This window comes from Buceros rhinoceros, unplaced genomic scaffold (genome assembly GCF_000710305.1).
Source record: "Buceros rhinoceros silvestris isolate BGI_N320 unplaced genomic scaffold, ASM71030v1 scaffold17027, whole genome shotgun sequence".
NCBI classification, from domain to species: Eukaryota; Metazoa; Chordata; class Aves; order Bucerotiformes; family Bucerotidae; genus Buceros; species Buceros rhinoceros.
This window is the reverse complement of record NW_010420623.1, coordinates 80,460-103,087: the sequence shown is the minus strand read 5'-3', so window position 1 is coordinate 103,087 and position 22,628 is coordinate 80,460. Positions and strand designations below refer to the sequence as shown.

Genomic DNA, 22,628 nt, shown 5'->3' with positions numbered 1-22,628 from the left:
TGCATGGAAAAAAGTAACTTCCAGCCCAATTCTCTCTTTTCATATCTCTGCACGGCCTAAACTCATTGCTCCCTGCCCCAAAGGAACAGCATTTATCCCTCTTCAGCAGGTAGTTTCTGGCTTCTGTAAGGACATAGGACATAAGGACAGCAAATCCCAGTGAGGACACCGGGACAAAGGCAGTCATGTTTAAACTGTAAATAAAGGATCTTCCACGTGCCACCTGCATCCGCTATTTTGATGACATTTTTAGGAAGCACCACATGGCCAAGAATTTCACCCACACATTGCTTGTGTTTGGTCAAGATCAAACTAGAGCCGTAGACATGCAACACAAAGTCCTGGTCTGAGCTGTATTAGCATTATTGCAGCTGGCTGAATTAATTCTTTAAAGATCAAAGCTGACCAATCTACTTCTCCTTGATGATTCAGATGTATAATTTCTTGCTGATTGTCCTTGCTTTCAGCTCCCTGTTCTTGGTGGCTGTGAGTTCGCAGGCTGCGTCTGTGTATTAAAATGTCAAGAGAAGAAAATTGGCTTCAGAAGAAAGGATTATGCAGAGCTACCAGGTAGGGACAAGCAGGGTATTTGGGAAGTGGACCTTTTGCAAACAGTAGATCTGAAGGAAACAACCTGGTAGGGCTGTAACTAATCGGCCATTCCGCACCCTGCCTGTTCCATGTTCCTGGTTCCTGCTTGCTCAAGGTAAATCTGGAAAAAGTCTTGATATCCCCTGAGTGCTTTTTAATGGTTTGTCTTACTCTGCTTTTAAATCAAACTAACCTGAAGCACGAGGAAGCACTCAGCACAGAATGGGAGCATCCATTCAGCCACTGGAGGTTCCCTAGCCACTGCGTTTCCAGTTACTTTCCCACTTATATCAGAACAGTTTTCTGTGTGGACAATACATAAGTGTTATGTTTCCCCGATAAAAGATGGTGTATTTATATAGCTTGATTCATATACAGGAGGCTGTTTCAAACTCTATGGACTTTAATAAACCTCAAAACAGAACCAAACAATAACTATGAGTAATAAATCCTGCATTAAACCTCAAACATTTGGGCACAACTTGAGTGATGAAAGGCTCTCGAAAACACTGAGGGTTAAGAAGTAAAGTGATAGCATCCTTCATGTTGTTCTCTTAAAAAGCCTGGTAAAACTGACAAAGGTTGATTTAGTGGTACACATTGCTGGCTTGCAAATCTTCAGAGATATACAGCAGCCATAAACCCACTTTAAATGGACAGGTAAACTGGGTTTGCAGCTGCCTTGAGCTGCTGAGACTATTGATGAATCAAAGCCAGAATTTATAATATGCTCTGCAGGGTGGCCCACTTGGGCTACTTAGGATGAAGAGAGAGAGGGGGGAGTGAACTGATCAAGTCAAGTTCCTTCAGTGAAGTCTTCTCCAAGCAGAAACTGTCAGTCACATGATTTCACCTAACATATATCCATTTCAATCAATTTGAATGCAAATGAGCATTACTATGTGGCTTAATAAATGTCCAAGGGAGAGGAAATACCACTTGGAAATGTCATTACCATTTCTCAGCAAAATTTGACATCTTTGTTCACCTTCACATGAAAAAGAAAAAAGCCTCACCAGCTCAAATTTTAGCAGTCATGTAGGTTCAGACACACTCAGGTTTTGGGCCAGATCATAGTCCACAGCATGGAAACGCACTTTGACACTGGAGACCTCTGAAGGGATTGCTGCCTGGAGAAGGCCAGTCTGTCCTTCAAGCAGCCCAATATGGCAATATTGACTAATTTCATTAGAAGACACCCTGCCTGGTATCTAGTCTCCTCTGTACTTGGAGAATGTCCTCCTTTGCTACATCTACACAGCCAACAACAAACAGCCATTTATGTATACTCACGTGGTACATCCCAAGGCATACAACCTGTACCCTCAGTTTCATGTTGTATAAAAATAGCCTTGGTGCCATACGGCTGTTGCATTATTTTCAATATTTTCTACTGAAGTAACCACACAAAATAATATTTATTCCTTTGGGCTACCGTGGTGCCCTGTGTCTGCTTGCTCTAGGAACAGAAACTATAGTGAGCCACTTGGGGAACCATGGACCTTATCCTCCTCTGAGTATCAAGGATGCGCATGTGCCTGGAATTTATATCAAGAGTCATTGTTTAGAAACAGCTACTTTGGGCACTTTCACTTAAACATCTTAAACAAGAGCTGCTCAGTCTGGCTCCATGTCTCTGCTTAGCATGTGGCACTCACCATTACAGGCGATAACATTTCCGCAGACCTTAGAACACGTAACTTACTTCTGCATGCACCTGAAGATGTCATTTCCCAGCTGACTCACTTCCAGTCATGACAAACCTTTCATGTTATAATTTTATTGCTACCCAAACAGTTCCAGACACATTGCCAACAGCAAGGTTGTGCTGCTTGCTGATGGGTAGCAGTGCAGAAGCAGAAATTGCCACCTGGGGACAGGGGTTGTTGAAAAGCTCTTGGTGTTCTAGGAGCCACCATCTGAGGCTGCGTGTAGGTATCATGAACCTACATGCCTTTCTGCCTTTCCTAGTCAGCATGTCAGTGTCCCCAGAATCCTGGGCTAGAATTTCTCCTTGAGTGTGAGGTAAGCACAGACCTCTTCCCTTGGAGCAGGTATGCATGTTGGTGGGGGCAGAAGTGGGTGAGGAGCTCTCCTTCACGAATCCTCACATGATATTTGCTTCCAGATGGATTTCCTTGAGAGTTAAGTGAGTCACAGTGCTGGAGCATCACTCCTTTCTGCTTTCCAAGGAGACATCCTCACAGGAGTGGAGTCAGAGCAGGTCCAGGCATTTTCCTTATCACTGTCTATAGGTCAAATCTAGTTTTTTATTCGAGGGAACCCACGCAGAGCTGGTTTTCTGTAGCTTTCCCTTGGAACAATTTATTTGGTCACATACATTGTATTTAATACAACACAAACAAAAACTGCTTTATATTTAACTTCACATAGGGGATGCCAGGTAATACTGGGATTATTCTATAAATGTTGAAATAGCTTTGTTCTTGGCAGCTCAGAAAATCTCTAAGGAAACATATTATTTAGCCTAGTAGGAGATATATTCATATTTTTTATGTGAGAAAATTATTGTAAGTGATCATTTGTAATAATATAATGCTGTAAATGGTCTATTTCACTTTAGAGAAACAAAATCAGTAAAGTCTCATTGTCTTCCTGATATATTCCTCATTTATGTTCTCAGCCCTGAAACCTATTTTTTACAAGTACAGAGATGTGTCTATGCAAATTAATTTGTAGGACCATGATAATAAATTGAATAGAAACAGAATTAGAGGAGCATTACAGAGAGGACAGAGCAAGAACTTAAGGACAGTTTCCCGTTTGTGACCCAACTGATTAGAGACCCAGGGCTTCAGGGTGGGCTGAGTTATGAGAGGAAAGCACTGATGGAGTTGCTTGCTGCTTTGGTGTAATCCTGTTGCCTTACAAAATGTGCATGCAGCCCTATTTTGTAGAGGCAGCAAGAATCCAAAAGGAGGAAGCAGCTCCTTTGCTCTCGGCTTTAAGTGCTGTTTCTGCTTATACGCACCTCAAAAACCCTTTCTTAGCTATGCTGTAGGACTTGTTTACAGCAGTTCTGTGTCCTTCGTGTCTGGGTGTTCTTGTTTCCTTGTTGGATTTTCCAGTCATTCTCAGAATCCAAGGAAGGCACAACCTTTCGCATAGCAATTTTCAGTGGAGCCTCTCCACCAATACAGTCTTTGCTTTTCAACTAGTGTCAGTATCTTTGATTTGGAGGTGCCTATTGGCTTCTCACACCTATCTCAAATGAAGAAGAGGTTGTTATCCCTCTGTGTAATGTGATTACCCGGTCACTAAAGGGACTAACAGAGGCATATCAAAGTCTACACTTATCAAATAGCTAGAAAGAGAGAAAGAAAGATTTATAAGTGCCCTGAAGAAATTTATTTTGAAAAAGGATTTAGGGACTGGAGTTTTCAGAGTATACTGTTCACATATGCAGCAAGTAACAATAGTGAACAGACCCTGGTGGTTTCAACTGAACAATCTGAAATAGACAGTCTTGCTACTGCAACCAAACCCTGTCAGTTCAGTGTGTAGGTCTGTCTGCACAGGCTGCCTCCACCTTCTGCCGACAGCAGTGAGCAGAGGGGAGGCCTCCAAGGGGTCAGAAACTGCTGGAGAAAGCTGTGCTGCCTAGTCTGGTCTTTCATAAGTAGGAAGGCAGTCCCACTTCCCAAAGCCATTTGAATATTACGTTTTTTTAGTTGTTTCCTGATGTGCTTGTAGCTATTCCCAGGTGATGACCTCCTTAATTGCAATTTGCCTCATTTTAACTGAAGCTTTGTAGCGCTTCTGTCTTTGTAGAGTAAAAGTCCTGCTTGGAGTTAGCACACTGGTGACTTGCTGTACTAGACACCCACAGGTAAAACCTTCTCCTCTAGGGCCAGCAAATAGAAAGAATATGTTCTCAATCACTGGAAACCACAGAAAATTGAAAGATTGTATCAATTTATACAGAAATTTTTCTTTTAGATGACACATAGTTGCATTCCATCTGCTTGTTTTCTATAGCATTTATATCTACTAAGGCACAGAACTTTTCCTAAATAGGTAAGAAATACCGAAGTGCCCAGTAAATAAATTTTTCCACAATATGGCTAAAGAGCAAGATAATGTGTACCACATGCCAGATTCTTCCACAGGGCTCCCATGGATTCGATGAATCACCCTATTACTGTGCTTGCTTAGTTCTCACAGTCTGATTCTGAATGTTTTGGTGATGTTAAGCCTGGAGAAAGATGTAAACAGACGTCAAAAGCCCCCAACCCTAGACTCAGTAAGCGTGACAACTTTTAGACAGAAAGTAACTCTCTTTGTCTTGTGTAGATTACTGTGCAAATACAAGTCATTTTAAAGACACCTACAGAGAGGAAGCGGTAGGCAAGAAGGCATCTGGGCTTGCTTTTGCATCAGAAAGCCAGGCAAAGCTTTGTAGTTCCAGGATGTCCAGGAGGTTAAAAGCCAATAATAGACACAGCCTAAAAATCCTTTTCCTCTTTACTGATCCAGAGGAACCCACTCAACCTCATCTCCACTAAGGAGCGTGCCATCCTGCCATGTATAGCAAACCATCCCTGTGTTTCCTATGTGAAAATTTAGCACATCCTTGGAGACCGGACGAAAAAATATTTATCGGAATGTTTCAGCAGTGTTTGGGCACCATATTGCCATCACATGCTGTCACATCAGAGATGAAATTGCATCTCTTGCTCAGTCCCGTGTTTCCCAAATAATGTTGAGAGCGCACGGGCAACTAACATCAGGGTGACAATGCTGAAGGAGCTCTGAGAGGAGGGCAAACCCCACACTCCTGGCGATCTGTATGGATGTCATAACATTCTTCTGCTGGGAGCTGGACTAAGCTAGATGTCTGTCTGGCAAGAGGCTTCTCTTTCTCATCAACTCTCCCTCAGGCCAGCTATACCTGCCGCATTCTCATAGGGAAGTGCCCAAAGAAGGGAAAGTCAGGGAAGAACCTGCCTGCAACCTCAGGTGCATTTTAAAATCTGAGAATATGATATATGGCAAGGACTGGGAAGGCACAGGTACTTTACATCCTATTCTAGTGCAGAAGCACGTGAATACCGCAACATGCCATTGTAAAAGAAGCAGAGCTGAAAATAAGTACTCATTTTACATGGACACACATCCATCTGCACATGCACAGATACCTGCTCAACTAAGACTACCAGCTTTTCTAAATAAGTGAGTTAAAAGCTGTGTTTTCATGATCTGAATCATTACTACTTACATCAGCCTGGTCTTGATAACTGTGTGTAGGTCATTGCAAACTTGGGCAATCTGCTGAAGATGAACAAGGCTGTGAAACCTTTAGCCTGCAGTTTGGCAATGCATCAGTGTTGTTGTATCTCTTAGCTCAAAGGAGATGTCCTGCCAGCTCTCAGATCCGTTGAGTAGAAAGGGCATAGGGTAGCAGTGGAGATTTCTTCATTTTGTAGCCTTGTATTTTGTCAATAGCATTTATATTTTCATATTGTTCTGGTGAAGTCTCCTGAAACTATTCCTCTGGCTGCACGTTGCCCTGGTCTCTATCCCCACAGTCCCAGCTGTATTTCAAGCGAGGTTGACAGGGCATGTGGCCCCGTGTGCCAACCCTCCTACATGGACTCCAGCTTGCTCTGTGCATCTGCCTGGACTTTAATCCCAGCCTCCCACCAAGCAAGGCCTGCCAGGAGGGAGAGAGGATGGTGTGTTGCATGCACAGTGCCTGGAGGAAATCAAATGACAGCTGCAAAAATCTAGGGATGGGGGGAGGTTTCTAATGTAACAATGAAAGGCTTTTAAGATCTCCCACCCTGTAATTTAACTGCATTATTATTATTTACAATACCCATTTATTTTCAGTTTGATCTTTAGTGAGATTGAGACTAAGTGTGGAAAGAGAGGAGACTAAGGCGATGTCTGGCTAAGCATGGACTGGAGGCCAAGAAAGCAGCTTGCCCGGGGGATGCTGGCTGAGCAGAGCTGAAGTCCAGGTTAACCAGATGGCAGCTACAATCCTTCTGTCAGCTGCGAGTCAGGAGGGAGCTGGGCTAATGTGCTCCTCCAGTGGACGTAGGCTGATGATGGCTTCATCCATGGTGATTAGAAGTGATTAGAAGAGACTGGTCTTACAATAAAGAATTGAGTATCTAATCTGAAAAATTGCAAGAGGTGCCACAGATCTCCAGCCTAGCTCTGCACAGAGGGACAAGGTGCTACTCATTTTTATTTAAAGCTCCTAGGTGGACAAACATGCTCCTTCTGTGGCTCACCAAAATGCAACAGAGCAGGTCAAAACCCCTTTTTCCTTTCTGTGTACTCAGCTAATTTGCTTAAATTGCATTGGTGTTTTTAAGTTCCCTGTAGCAATTGTTTCATTTCTGCTCAAAAGAAGTTACAAATTTACCTTTGTCACTGGCTTAAGTAAATAGATTAATTCAAAAAGGAAAAGAGCATCTAAGTGCGATCCATTTCAGCCACTTGTGATACCCCTCCTGCTTGTCACAGGACCTTTTTGTATTCCATGTCAGATGGCTTCACAGTGTTCACTGTTCAGGCGCCCAGGAGAAGAGGTTTGGGGATAATACCTTTGTAACAGGATCTACCCAGATCACACGTTATCAGTCTGCCTTTTTACCTGTGAAGCTCCTGAAGGCTCCTCAGGGCTAACCTCTGATACACTATAAATAATACTTAAAAAAAATAGTAGCAATAAACTAGAAATTACGGAAAGATCTTAGATATTCCACTATCATAAGCAACAGATATGATGGCTCCTGGAGCAGTCTGAGTGACAAGATCCTCTACTATCCCAGTGTTTATACTTCTAGGCTTTTAATTATTACTTGGTATGACTTGTTGAATGCTGATAGTTTACTTAACTCTGCCTTAATCCTCCACTGAACTGAACAGAAATTTCTGATTGGTATCTGTCTGAGATTTCTCCAGCAGTGCTGCTTACTCTTGTTGTGTAGTTTAAAGGGAGGCTGAATGTTGCTCTTAGATGAATTGTTTAATTATGGTTAATTTTTAGTAACTATTTTGCACTGAGTCTGAAGGGCACAGACAAACAAAACAGTAATTCTGCTGAATTTTCTAGACCTCAGACTAGGTCTTACTTTAGTTCAGATTTTTGTCTTCTCTTTTCACTCCTTTTGTGGTTGCTTGCAGAGGCTGCTGACTAAGCAAATGGTCAACTTCTTACTACTTATACAAGGAGACTGCACCAATGACTGGACAGCTGTAGGGGTAGATGTCCTGAAGCAATGCATAATTTGGAAGAAAAAACAGAATGAGAAGCAGAAGAAGCTTAGAGACCTGCGCTGGTCTGAACATCATGATTCAGGATCCTGTGTTTTATGCTTCACTGCCCACCAAGTGAATAATGCCTTTCACTCAGCTGCTCTTGTGTTAAATCAGTCAGTGCTCTGTCACATTTAGAAGATGGTAGCATTGAAGAAGAGGTGAAAAAGTGAGTTTCTATCTGCCCATATTTCCCATCTACAGGTGCCTATGTAGGTGCTATAGCATAATCCCTAGGTTTTTCTTTCTACTAAATGTCACAAACTACCTTGAAAATGAAAAATAAATACATGAACTGTCTTTACAACAAGAAATGGCTACTCTGAATGCTGGAGGGACCTCCTAAAGTCTTGCAGTGTTGTGCAAGGCAGGTCTGGTTTTACACTGGGAACATTGAACCTAAACCTTTTGGGCACTTTTTCTCTTGTAAGGGAAAAGTTATGCTGCTCGCTCAGTGCACCTGAGACCTAAGAACATACAGTATTTATCTTGGCATACTCGCAGTTCAGCTCGTTCTCAGATCCTAGCAATAGACGTCAATTTGACATTTCACAACTCAGATCAAACACAACACCATAATGAGGGTTATGTTTTGCCAAAAGGAAACAAGTCTTCCCAGTGGGTGTGATTTACTTCCCGCACAAATGCAGGACTGAGTACTGTGGAATACACAGCTCCAATTTTGATCAGCCAGAAAAGAGAGCCTTTATCACGATGCCTCAGCCTGCTTTCAGGACGTCATAGGAGTTTGACAGATTGTTTTCTGTCAATGACTCTGGAGGGCATCGTAGGAAAAATCAACTCAGGCATTTCTAAATTTGATGTGGATTATTAGGAATCAGCAGTTGTCTCAGCTCTTACAAAACCCCTGACTTTTATTAGCTGGGCTTCTGCTTAGGAATTTTGCCAATGGCATGGTCCAGGAAATGCATGTGGAAAGTTAATTTCAGCCTGAGTGTGCAATAGTTTGCAGTTTTCCTGCTAGTTGGGCTAAATGTAAGGAATTAATTTTAAAGCAGATTCCGTGAAACGTTTCTTTTCCTTAACGCTATAAAGTGCAAAATCAGCTTTAAATATTATTTAATTCTTTAAAATACATAAAATAAGCTGTGAAATTGCTCCATATAATTTTAAAATTAACGAAAATGTCTTTGTTCTTGGAATTTTCTTTTATGCAATACAGTGCTACTGTAACAGCACTATTTTTAATTTAGACTGTGATTAAATACAATTACAGTGTACAGATGACAGAGTTTATAAATCCCAATATGATTCCTTGGGCACTTCTTTTCTGCTCAATTATATTTCTTGTGGCTTCTGCTATGCAGAAATCCCGGTTCCTCGGATTAGAGATGCTCAAGTCATTTCTTGGTCAATATAGGATTCACTTTTGAGCATGTCCTCTTGCACATGTGACCTACTGGAAAAAGATCAGGCAGGCCTGTGAACTTGTCCTTTCTACATCTTGCAACACCTCACATAGCACTTCCTATGGAAAAGGGTATCCTGCAGTAGGATCTAGGCTCATCCTTCCCCCTCTGGATGGGGAATCCATTCTGGATTCTTGTATGCATTGCACACTGTGCTGTGTACACAACTGGCTAAAAATTATAGCCTTGTAGAGAAGGAGGAGTAAGTTATAATAGGCACTGTACTGTTACTGCCTTTTTTCTTAAAACAGTCTATTTATTCTGACATATCCTACAAAGAGAGACTGGCTGATTATAGGTCTTATTGCCAACCACAGTTACTTATTAATTCAAAGAAACCTGATAATAGGACCAGCCCAGTCCAATTGAACTTAATGCTTTTTTTGCTGGTAGCTTCAAGGAGAAGAACATGGTCCTTACGGTCTTCAAAGCAAAGACAAGTTAAAAAAAAAAGACAATGAACAAATTCTGTCATCAGTACCTTGACTAATCAGGTTCTTACCACATAGTTCAACTATTAAAAATAGAGCCATATCATTTAAAATTTGCACTTAAAAATAAAACCAAAGCAGAAAGAAACCCACACATTATTGTTGTGACCAACCCCCATTCCTTTTGTCACCCATAAAGCCAAATGTTTCTTGCAAAAGAGGTGCTTGCAAAATGGGTGTGTGCCTATTTCATAGACAAAATCCTTCATCTCCTCCTGATAATCAGGTAATTACACAAATGAAATGAGAAATGTATGCATAATAATTATTCTTCGTTTGACAATACATATGTATTGGTACAATGTATTCTTCCCCATCCAGATATATGCCAGGTTGCTCAATGTCTCTGGTTTGGAAGTGTGGCCCTGTAGATATTTGTGGTGTTTATCTCTGTGTTTCCAAATTTGGAGAATTTAGAAAGCAGTTCAATCATCACCATTCCTTTGAGCATTTTTTCATAAAGGTAATTACAAGGTTAGTATCACTTCCTTATCAGATAATGGAAGAAACATATACAAGTTCAAAATGCAAGCTTTTTAAACCTACAGTTATGAGAGGGAGGTAAGTGTGGTAAGCTGTTGGTCTGGTGGATGACATTTGTTCACTCTTCTGGGAAGAACAAATCAAGCAAAGGATTCTGTTACATGGGAAATATGGGTATGATTTACACCAATGAGGAAAGTAAATATGATGCTTATGTCTCTTTCTCAGAACTGTCTTAAGTAATGTTTCATAACCAGAATACATGTGCTAGCCAACTCAGAAATGTGCATTGAGGTTTAACTTCCCTCAGACAACCTACACATGAAGTGCTCATTTACTCATTAGTTGTCACTGCTGGTGGGGTCATTACCATGGCAACAACCTTTCTACTGGCATAACTGTTGCTGACTATTGAGTCATTTGTGTCTCTATAAAATAATACAATGAAGATCCTATTTATGTGAGATGGTGATGAAGCTCTAATAGTTTGTTTATAAAATATTTTGCCATGGCCATTATGTTTTGAGTTGGAAGGGGCATTTAAAGGTCATCGAGTCCAACCCCTTTGCAGTGAGCAGGGACATCTTGCACTAGATCAGGTTGCCCAGAGTCCTGTCCAACCTGACTTTGAATGTTTCCAGGGATGAGGCATTTACCACCTCTCTGGGCAACCTGTGCCAGTGTTTCACAACCCTCATCGTAAAAAAATTCTTCCTTATATCTAGTTTAAATCTACCTTTTTTTAGCTTAAAACTATTACCCCCTGTCCTGTTGCAACAGGCATTACAGTCAATGTAAATTTCCCTATAAGTTGTGTCACAATTTTTGATAACATCTTTTAAGACACTTTATTATTATGATGGCATCTACACCCACAAATGGAAAAGGTCCCAGGGAATCGCCCAAACACAAAAGCTACAATGTTTGCCCTTGTGATCCTCCAGTTGGAAAGAGCAAACAGTATGTGCACTCTCTGGGAGGAGATTTCATGAGTATGACAAAAAAACCCAAAAAACCAAAAAACGAGGAAAAATGTTAACTAAGGATGTTTATAAATACTGATAAGAATGTAAAGCCACGTTTTCAAAAGAAGAAATGGAAGCGAATGGCTACATGGTCAAGAGAGTACTGTAGCAGATACTGTAAGTTTAGTTCCAGCGCTTCCAAATTTAGATACTCAACTTTGAATTTATATTGTTGGAGTACAGTTCTGTGTGCAATTATTTGCAGTTTGATATATTTTGGCAGTATATTCCATGTTATAACAAGTGGTCTTTTCCTGTGCCAAGCCATCCCTAAATTAGACTTGAATAAACTGGCAAATTATGTCATCTGGAAGTAATGGAGGATGTGGTGGATCTGGATTCCTAACCTGCATTCCCTTGGCTATTTGTACCTTTCGACATCAGTAGTGGGAATTTCAAATGCAAGCTGTCCTTGGCAGTAGGAGTAGTGAGCTGAAGGAGGCCAAAGCATTCAGCAAAGCACAATTCAGAGACACTGGTGTTTGTACTTTCCCAATCCCTGCTGCTTCCCTGGCCCTTCATACTCTGTAGGACAGCAAGAAATTGTTGGCTATCTGGGAAAGAGGTATAAGTCTTTCATGTCAGCATAAAAATTCACACTGCTAAATTATCAGAGGGCTCAGTTGCACTGTACTTGTTTCATATACCTGGAGGTAACTTTTTGCATGCTGCTCTTCAGACAATGTTGCTTCACATGCTTCTGTATTTTTGGAGCCTCGAAACCAATGACTACATTTAAGAGAGCTGTGCGATGGGGGATATTTCACCAGTCTCATCCAGCTCCGCTTTTGAGCTCCACTTCTTTCTGCAGGAAAAGCACTGAATAAATCTAAGTCGTTAGTGACTGGAGAGAGGAGAGACTGCCTGAAAACACTGAACAGATCTGTAGGCTGAGTGAGAAGTGGTAAGAGAAGAGAAAAACTCAGCTGAGAGGGTTTGAGCTTCCTCAAACTTCACATTACTTAGACAATTAACAGAGGAGTAGAGAGAAATAAGGACCAAGGAATGATGTATATAAGTGTCTAACATTCCTGACTGTAATTATTTTATGTGGCCCTTTCAAGGGTTTTAAAATGAGAGAATGATGCATTGTTGACCTATTGAAGAGTAACGTTTCTTAGGCCCACGAAGGACTCAAAGGTGCTTTACCTGTATTTTTCAGTACCGGCTCTATTTACAATTCTATAGATTCCCACTAAATACTGTTCAAAATTCAACTCTAATTTTTCTAGGAAGGGAAAATGCTTGGGCTTTGTACACCTGTTCACAGTAACGATCTCTGTGCTTTAAAACAAATGGAATCATTTTCAGGGTTTCATGGGCTTTAGCCTTCAACAGCTACAAATAATCTAATTATTTAGCCACTCCGAGTGCTGGATGATTTAAGAATTAAAGAGACAATTAGAATCTGTTACAGTAATTAGAATCTATTTTAAACCAATCGCCTGTGGCATTACGCTGTCTAGTGAAAAAAAGCTTCTGGCTAAATCCTCTTCTCCTAAATGCAAACCCAAATGTTAGTACCACTATTTTTTTAAATAAAATCCTTGCTTTTTCATACGGTTTTAAAATACTTTATATATCATCAAATCCAGTGGAAGGAAGACCACTGATTGACTGGTCTTTCATCAGTCTGATCCAGTGGTAGGTGTTCCTGCACATGGCAGGGGGGTTAGAATAGATGATCTTTAGAAGTCCCTTCCAACCCAAACCATTCTGTGATTCACTGAGCTCAGTGTGCAGGGATGGTCCTAAAGACTAAGAGAAAGATGGAAATTGAGAACAAGGCAGCAAACATTATTACACCACATGAATTCATGGAATTCATTGAATATTGTGGTCTGACCACCTATTTCTCCAAGAGGATGTTGGAGCGCTAGAAAAAAATCAGAGAAAGGTAAGAAGATGACCTAGGCATGGGATACTGCCACTCAGACAGAGCCTGTATAGATTGGGACTCAGCCTGGCAAAGCAGTCATTGAAGGGGGCTGTGTAAGAGGATGGACTAAGGATTTTGTCAGTGAGGGAGCTATTGAGGGTCTCTGATTGGCAAGTTTCCCCCTTCTTCCCCTGCTAAAAGGAACTTTTACACAGGGGAACATGACATCTTCCATTTCTTTCTCTGGCTTTTTATCCTTTGTCTTGTACATCACAAAAGTTCACAGGGCACCAGTACGGCTGCAGACCGAAGGAGCAAGGGGAAGCCAAAGGATATCTGAGGCTTGAGAAACCTTGAGAAACTTCCACATCTCCAAATTTGTCAGTGAGGTGGCAGCCACACCTTGCACTGCCGAGAGCGCACTCTGCCCAACACTGGCTTTGTCTGTGCTAGCTGTAGCGATGTGAAAATGCAGAGTTAAATAATTTATAGCCCTGCCATTCTAAGTAGCAGTGAGAGTCTGGAGACTGGTAAATGATACATAGAGCACCTCTTTGTTCAGAAACCATTTCCTATTAGTAAATTATGTAGAAAGCACCTCGTTCTTTAGAAACCATTTCCTATCTATTCTGAGTTAGATCGTGGCAGATCAGGAGGACAGGGTCAACGAGTGTCTGACAGCAAATTGCATGGGTGAACTGGGATCTCTCAATGTTCCTTATAATGCTGGCATTTTTCTTTATTCTACTAGTATAGGAATATGCCATGGTGCAAACTCAGACCAGCCTGGCAGTGACTAGCGCAGCACCTTCTTTATAGGTTGCTGTGCATTTACTTCGCTGACTGTCCTCTGGAGCACATCACATTTGCCAGAGCTCATTCATGACACAGTTGCCAGTCTGGGAACAGACATGTTCTCCTTCAACTCATCTCCCCATGGCCCTTGCCTCCACAGGACTAGCAAACCAAGTCAGCACCACTTCATTCCCGCACACCTCAGTATGCTTGCCTGAAGTAATTTGTATCTCTTTAACCTACTTGCCATTTTGATGACATGTGATGTGTGAATGAGATGGAGTTTACCCTATCAACCCACCTATTTTCGTCACATCCTCCGTCCCTTTACATGTGTCGTTATCCAGCTGCAGTAACACAGGGCTCTATCCTCTTCACTCACACCACACTCAAGTGCTTTCCAATAAAATAAGGAGTGGTATTCTTCAGAGTTATATAAATAGCAAACATGTTGCTATCACTTGCCATAGTAATAGCAAGAAGCATCTGTGGCTCATCTGATCACAGTTAAAAGAAAATTCCCTAGAGAGCGTACAAGGTGTTTTTACAATGCAGAAGTTGTTATCAGTTATTACTGCAAAGAATAGTCCTAACTTTTGAAATTAAATATCAAGATATCAAAGAATTAAATCCTCTTGCTACAGGACATAAACGATGTTCTAACTAATAGGACTTAAATAATTTTTTTTTCTGGATTAATTTTAATGGTGAGCTAATTCAGGTACTCTGGTAGTGAGTCACTGACTAAGAAAAGATGCTGAGCATCATGGACCACTGGTTTGTCCCTGGAATGGTCATTCTGATCATTCTGTGAATTTATCTGTGTTTAAAAAGGACAGTAATTTCGTACACACTAAGCACAGGCACCACACACAAATGCAGACAAACACAGTATGTACAAATTCAAGGAATGCTTCACTTTTTTATGTCAGATGGATAATGCACTGCACTTAGCAGTGTCCAAGATTGGAAAAACTGGATGAAGTAATAGATTTCCCACTTTTGATAAAAAAAAGAGACTGGAGAGATGTAAGTTATGGCTTATCTAATCTAAACGCAGACATCTACATCTGGGCTGCTTTAAGCTTCCATTATAGTTGAGAGCTAGATATTCTTAGGGTAGAGTTCACCTGGTCTGTGCTAGACATCTGCCTTGGATCAGCTGAATGCATCCCAGAGCCACACATGATGCTTCTGAACCTCACCAGCATCAGGTCTTGCAGGATGCAGAACTGCCCTCCTGTTGAGAGAAGGGCAGCAATTTCTTGCTGCACAGCAGAAGGTACAGCTATTTTAAGTCACGAGAACAGTAGATTGGTTTATCTCAGCCTCTGGGCCAGGATCAAAAGGGAGGCCAGGAGATGATTCAGAGCAGCAGCAGTGTTAGGCATCATCCCCTTTTCTTCCCCTCAGAAGAATGGTAATGGATTACAGTTACCACTTGCAATAATTTGTAGTAGTCAGGGAAGTGGCTAATTCCCTTTGATTGCTGGAAGCAGTCATCTCTTCCAGGGCAAGAAGAAATCGCTGAATAAGTGAGCTGCCGATGCTCAAGGGGTCTACAAAACCAGATGAGCTGAAATGAAACTGTGCTTTCAACACGTTTGAGAACCACCATCCCAGGTGTGTGAGGAAATCCCTGATGTCATCAGACACCAAGCCCTTTCCACCTTCCTCACCATGAAACTGCTCTGAATTGAGGGTGCAGCCACCATGGGAATGGAGGGGTGGCACTCCCATGCCTAATTTCAAGACTCTGGGTTTTGCCAATGCAAAGAGAGTTTCATCTGGGGAGTCATTCAGGGTACCTATTTTAGGCTGCAACTCTGAATGGTCCTGTGGGGAAATGTCTCTCACGTACGGTGTACTCAGAGTATGCAATGCCTCCTAAATAAATAGGATACCTAAAATACCCTACCCTACATACCAAAAGAGGCAGTAAGATCTGCCCATAGGAAACATCTCTCAGTATATTACCCAAATAAGAAGTTGGGAACAACTGACTCGATAAATCAGGGAAATCTTTTTTTCAGCTGAGATCAGTTTTTCTTTTCAGATGTTAAGGTAATGATGGATAATCAATATGGGAAATAAAAACATCTTTAAAACACACTGGAACCCAGTAGTCCTATCAGTGATGTATGTTCTTTCGGTGACAGTCCTGCTCAGTTTGCCTTCATTTCGTATTACCATTGTTGAATCCCATTGCACAATTAATTACAATTACGTTGCAGCACTTCTTAGACTGTGGCAAGCAAAATATTGCAGGTGGAGAATACAGTTTGAGACCCAAAGGCTAGAAATCTGCAATTACGTGGTGAAATATTGCCTCACTTACCAACTGATATGGTCCAAACTGCGATTATTTTTGCAAAAGCCTTAGTTCTTGAGTTAAATCGGCTGTGATGGATGGGGTTTCGAATGGCAATATAGCGATCCAATGAGATGGCGCAGAGGTGCATGATGGAGGCAGTAGAGAAAAGCACATCCAGGTAGATCCAAACAGCACAGAGCTTTGTAGGTAGAGGCCATGTGTATCCTGCACAAGAGAAAGCTGACATCAGCTAAGAATGTGACATAAGAACGTAACATCTTCTGTTGTGACACAAAAGTCTTAGTGCATATATCCTAGTAGAAACTGGTAGTGATAACCTTCAACAGAAGCTGCCTGACTGCTTTAAGAAACATTTTACAGTTGCTTGTAACCTTCTAACTCTAGCTTTTCAGATTAACTCTCTTGCTTTACCAGCTACAAACAGCTTATGGTTTTTTCTTTTTAGTTCTATTTGCATAATGCTAATGCTTGATGTTATAATTAACCATTTGTGACCATATGGAAAGAGAGGCAATTTTGTCATTGTAAACCTGCAAGTCCTCAATTTTGTTTTAGATTTTTTTATTCATGTGATAACTTTATCTGCATTATTAACACCTGCTGATATGCAAAGACGCCTAAATTCTGAATCTGAAACTCTAGGTTTAGTGGCAGCTGGAGAAAGAAATGTATGTTGTTGCATAGCAGTGACATTTATCTCACCTGTCTTTAGGCACCTATCACACACTTAAATAAGGATAATACCTGTAACAATGACTAGTCAGTGAATATTGATAGGCTCCTCCAGTGACAGAAATCCAAAGCAAATGTGTTAGTGTTTACCAATATCCAGCCTACATCTTCTTTGCTGCAAATTAAGCTTTCCCTTTTTACTTGTTCTTTCCACTAGCCGTGAAGAATAATTGATTGCTGTCCTTTCTAGAAGCTATTGGAAGATGACTATCATATCTTGTCTAGTTCTTTCTTTTTCTCTTCCAGACTAAGTAAAGCAAATTCCTTTATCTTCTGCTCACAGATGATGCTTCTAAAACTTTTGTACTTCTTGTTTCTCTGCCCTGGAATCTATTTAATTTATCCACATCTTACTTATCATTCAGAGACCAAAACAAGACTCCTGTTTTTGCAAGGGCCTCCTGACTCCTAAGTGAAATAATACAGGATTGCTTTATGGGCCTTGCAGGGAATGTCCTTCAGTACACAATGTGGCATGATGAGTGCATTTTGTATAAAACTATCATACTAGTGACACATGCTTAGCTTATGATCTGTTCTGACAGCCAGAAGTTGTTCAGCACTCCTGAAGCTTGGACAAGTTTCCCCAGCAGTTGTTGGTTTGTTATCTTTTTCGTAAGTGGGTATCTCTGTATTTATCCTCACTGAAGGTTATTTGTTCGTTTCGGACCTTCTCTTCAGGGGTCCAGCTGTTTGTTGTTGATTTTGATCCTGTACCTCTGAGTGCTTGTAACCTCTCCCAGCTTGGTGCTTTTGGAAAGCTGTGTAAGCTCACGCTCTATACACTACCCAAGTTGCTAGGAGCAGTACTTAGCAGACCCAAGTTAAGCAGAGCCCTGCAGGACCCCCATTCAGAGGCCCTTCTAGTCCTGCAGGGAACCACTAATAACTCCTTGGAGCAAGTTTTGCAGTTAGCCATGTCCTTATCTTGTGGCGATTTAATTTAGAGCATATTACCTGAGCTGCCCATGACAGTGCACCACGGGGCAATGCCAAAGCTAGTATTGTGAGAACAGGCCAGTATTTTGGGGAGTGCCTGCCTACTTTGGAGATACAGTACAAGGTTTGCAATAGCAGGAACAGAGGGAGAGGCAGAGGAGCAAGGTCTGTGCCTAATTAAATTTAGCCTCAGTAAGCCCTGAGGAGACCTATTTCTCGGTGCTCTTGAACTGCTGAAATATGGGCTGACCCTGACAAGCTATACAGCAGTAATGCATATGTTTTATCTTGTTTTCTGGTCTTCGGATGGGGAATCCAATCTCTGGAGTGTGTTACATGAGGGCTGGCTTTCAGGGACATGTCTTCCCAGCAGTGTCTCTCTGTCAGGCCAGGCTGGTTTACACAGGGAAAAGCAATAAAGAATTTTTTACATATGACAACATGCATCTGTTCTCTTGCTTTAGTGGCCTTTGGGAACACATTTGTCGTATCCTTCTAGACCTCTTGTCCTTGCTCTAAACCCTGACTGTGCAGAAGTAAAACAGCATCCATCAGATAAGCTAACTTGCAGACTACAGGGCCAAGAAAGGGGAAACTACATGAGAGGAGCCAACTGTAGATGCAATAAGAGTTAAGAAGGGTGTAGAAAACATCTTCAAGGCAGGTCTTGGGATAGTATATGTGGCACATGGTGCTGGGCAGCTTTGCCTTGCACTGTGCTCTGGACACTGTCTTATTCACCCCTCCACATATCCAAGGGGAAACAAACCAAATCAAACCAAAACATGGCTGTAATTCAAAGATTGAGTAGTCAGGGAAAGTTTTACAACCTCCAGGAATTCACGTGGTCCATGGGAGCTCATGAGGTTCAGGAGCTCATACCAGGGAGTCCCGTCCAAGGGACAGGCTTGTGCATCTGTGCATTTTCAGGTCGAAAGGCAGATAGAGGTCGGGTAGATGAGATAAGATTTTCTTCCTGATATAGCCAGATAGTAGTATCCAGGAGATGAGACTTGCTTTCTCACAAGGCCTTTCAGGCAAGGAGGCAAACAATCCAAGCTGGCTGTGATGACTGGGCTGCTGCTTTTTGGTAACAAGTGATATGGAGAAAGGCTAAGGAAATGCTGTATCAAGGAGAGAGGAGAGGAGAGGAGAGTTCATAGGCACGGACAGTTGCTGAGGAGACCTTGTGCGCCATCCTGCCATGGTGGAAGCACATCAGCTGAGGCCATGACGGTCAGGAGCCCTTCGAAATGCTTGTCCTTCCACTGCAGGAGGGAGTTACAGAGCATCTGCCAATAACTCAAACAGCTTCTTCATGCTGGCATGGGGCAAGTCTCTGAGGCAGGAGAAACAGGCATATGGCACCCGATGCATTTTTGGGTGGGAACTAGTGCTGTTCAACTCAGAATTTTCTGCTCTGTGGGCACATCTACCTTGGTAGGTGTCTTTTTTTTTCAGTGGAGGCTTATGCTGTTGGGTTGATGGAGATGCCAGCCTAGCCCAAACGGTGCAGGCTTGGAAGCACAGGCTTGTGGTGGTGTGGGCAGAGTACTCGACTGGGAATTGTCCGCAAGAGCTCTAAAGCTCTTGAGCAGGAAATCATCTCTCTTTTGAGCAGAACAGCCACAAACCTCTTCAAGATGCTGCAGGGTAGGTGGTGGAGCACCCTTGTTCCACAGCCTTGCAGGTAACCTGTCAGAACAAGGCGAATGCAAAGGCCCCCAGTTTGGGCTCAGGACTGTCCACACAGGTGGTGTGGCTGATGTTGGCTGCATCTGGGCAACTAAGGCTGAGCAAATGCTCCTGTGTAAGGGGAGGTTTTGCTCTGCACTATCACTGGTCAGCTTGGAGGCTGACCGTGCAAAGACGGCTCTTCTGGTACCTGCATGCACCATCAGATGATTTTTCACCCCAGGGTACCCTCCAAAGCCCTCCCCTTCCTGACCTTGCAAAGGAGAAAGCAGGGAGAGCGGGAGGCAAAGGCTGCACACACCCTCCCCTGAGGCTTTCGGTGCCCCGCTGCTTCGTGCCAGCGATCGCAAAGGAAGGTGACGCAGCCACTCCCCAGGACGAGGATTTGGGCTCCGCTGCGTGCAGGACATCCATCCCTCATCCCGACCTCCACATCGCTTCCGAGCCGCCGAGTTCAGGCTCCTCTTTCCTGGGCAGCGGAGCCTGGCCAGCAGGAGTCCCTGTTGCATGTCTCAGGGAACCACGCAGGATTTAAAAAGGTTTTGCTAATCATCTTACGCATTGGACGATTTCTGCTCCCGTGGCTCTCTTTTACGCTGTCTCTCACACCGAAGGCGACTGCATCACTAATACAATAAATCACAATGTTACACCCTCTCTGACGCCAAATACAGTTTGCAAATGCTGCCGAGGGCATTCTGTGTAGGAATACTGAAACCAGGAAATAAACTCCTAGTTTTCTGGATTAAATCTCTCTTAAGTTGCAGGCTCATGCTTGGACCTTTTGTCCCAAAATATTGAAGCAATAGAAATGTTTGCAAACAACCTCAGTTTCCTCCTGACGTTGCTGGCTTCTCCTTGAACTGTAACAATTCAAATGTGGCACTGGAAATCTTCATTTCTTGCAGTTTAGGGATTATAAAAGCCTGACAGTATTGGCACTGAACACACAGGCTGCTGCTTTTTACTACATGAGCTGTGCTGCAAGTGATTTTGGTGAAAACAAGAAGATCTGCTATTGATCACCTGCAAGGTTATGAACTGTGAGTCATTATTCACTTAATTCTTAAATAACTTAAGAAATCATAGCTTTGCATTTGTAAATGTTACTAAAAACTAGGCAGAATTAGTTCCCATCATTTTTTTTTTTTTTTTGACTCCTGCAATATTTACTCCAGCATTTGCTGGTAAGTAGCAGTCTAAGCAGGGTATTGATGTTAAAACAATTATTTACGTTTGTATTACTTCATTAAAAAAAAAAATTGAAGGGCTTGCCCGCTTAAGGTAGTCATTAGTGCTTCTGTACATATATGCAGAGCACAGTAACTGGCAGGACCCTACATTCTCACTATGAATATTGAAAATTATGAGCCAGGGGAGAAAAAAATGAAAGAGTAGGGAGAACAAAGCACCTTCACATACACTTCATGCACAACTGAGTAATAAACTGATGTTCTGAACTGTGTTTAAAATGCCTGTAACTAGAACTATAAAGTAGGAAAATATTCAAGTACTTAACCTATTCTTACACCCACTAACCAATCACATATATTTCAACTTGTATGGAGTGATCACAATTACTTGTGGTAAGAGAATGAAACAATACTAACAGCAGCATGTCCATGTAACGTTTAAGGCTTCTCAATACATGCAGTAGGTTACACAGCTAATACTCACCGTACAGTATGGTTAACATTGACACAGGCATGACAAGGAAACCCAGCAGCATGTCAGCTATTGCAAGTGACATTAGAAAATAGTTAGTGGCATTCTGTAGTTTTTTCTCCAGTGACACGGCCATGATGACAAGAATATTTCCAGCAATGGTTAAAACAATCACTATCACTGTCAGCAAAGCTGGCCAGTTTTTCTGTGAAAGCTGAAACAGGGAAGAGTAGCATGCTGGACTCAGGTTACTTTCACAGGAAAGATTGGTGAGGTTTTCAGAGTCCACGGTCAAGTTAAAGAGATGCGATATATTAATCTCTCCAGCTCCATAAACATTTCTGTAGAGTCTTCTCTCATGATTTGTTTGTATTAAGGAGTTTGCAGTTGGGTTCACAGGACTCTCCGCATCACAAAGAATATCCATTGCTGAGTCTGAAACCGGTAAGATAAATAGTGAAAAATAGACAATTATCACCCTTTGTCACCATCAGGTTTTGTATTCCTCAGCTGTCCATGCCAGAAGTTGAGGGAGCACAATCTTTTGTCGACTGTGTTTTTGCTGCTAGCATGATGTAGAAAAAGATGCCAGAAATACTCCGAAAGCTGAAATGTCTTGTTTTCAGTTCCACAGGAAGTCCAGTCTTGGCATACATTGAAAATCCAGCTGAAAAGTAAAACCAAGCTGTAGGACAGAGAATGTGGACTTGAGGCTTTAGTGAGCAAAAATGTTGGAGAAATGAAAGAGAAAAAAACTTTTGCAACCACTAGGACTCCCCTCTGGAGCTACATCTTATTGCTATTGGTAACTGTAATCACACAATTTTAAACACAGCAGTATTAAAATAGCTTGCTATACAAAACAGCAGAGCACTCGCTTCCCTATTAAGAAAGTTGATTAAAGATTCCATCCAGCATCTTTCTCTTGAAATTAGATATGCTCTTATTTATAGTTCATCTTCCATAATATGCCTGATAGTCTCTGACTTCTGTTGCATTTCAGTATCATTTTCAGCCTCATATCAGAGATTATACTGATTTTTATAGCTAATTGTACCTTCTGGTCCAGCCTAGCTTCAGAATGGAAATTAAACAACTAGACACTATGATTAAAAAAAATGGAAGACTTACATTGTACTTCAGAGCCCACTCTCAAACTGCGGTTAGGTGCACTTTGTACCCTGATTTACCGTATTCTTCACTGTGTTTAGCCAGTTTTGTGCCCTTTTTCTTCAGCTTCCTCCAAGATGGTGGTATTTGGAATAGTTTTTTTGA

The 22,628-nt window shown here is 41.9% G+C and overlaps 1 protein-coding gene across 1 annotated transcript in view; it reads right to left on the bottom strand.

The window, feature by feature from the left end:
• Positions 1-21,878, bottom strand: part of HTR2A (5-hydroxytryptamine (serotonin) receptor 2A, G protein-coupled) — a 25,899-nt gene extending 4,021 nt beyond the window's left edge. The window contains exons 1-2 of the mRNA XM_010139373.1: positions 21,366-21,878; positions 16,326-16,526 (exon numbers count right to left, since the gene is read on the bottom strand). Coding sequence (XP_010137675.1) covers positions 16,326-16,526; positions 21,366-21,780 — 616 coding nt within the window. The 5' untranslated portion in view covers positions 21,781-21,878. The remainder of the gene's footprint in view (positions 1-16,325; positions 16,527-21,365) is intronic.
• Between the last annotated feature and the right edge of the window lie 750 nt (positions 21,879-22,628).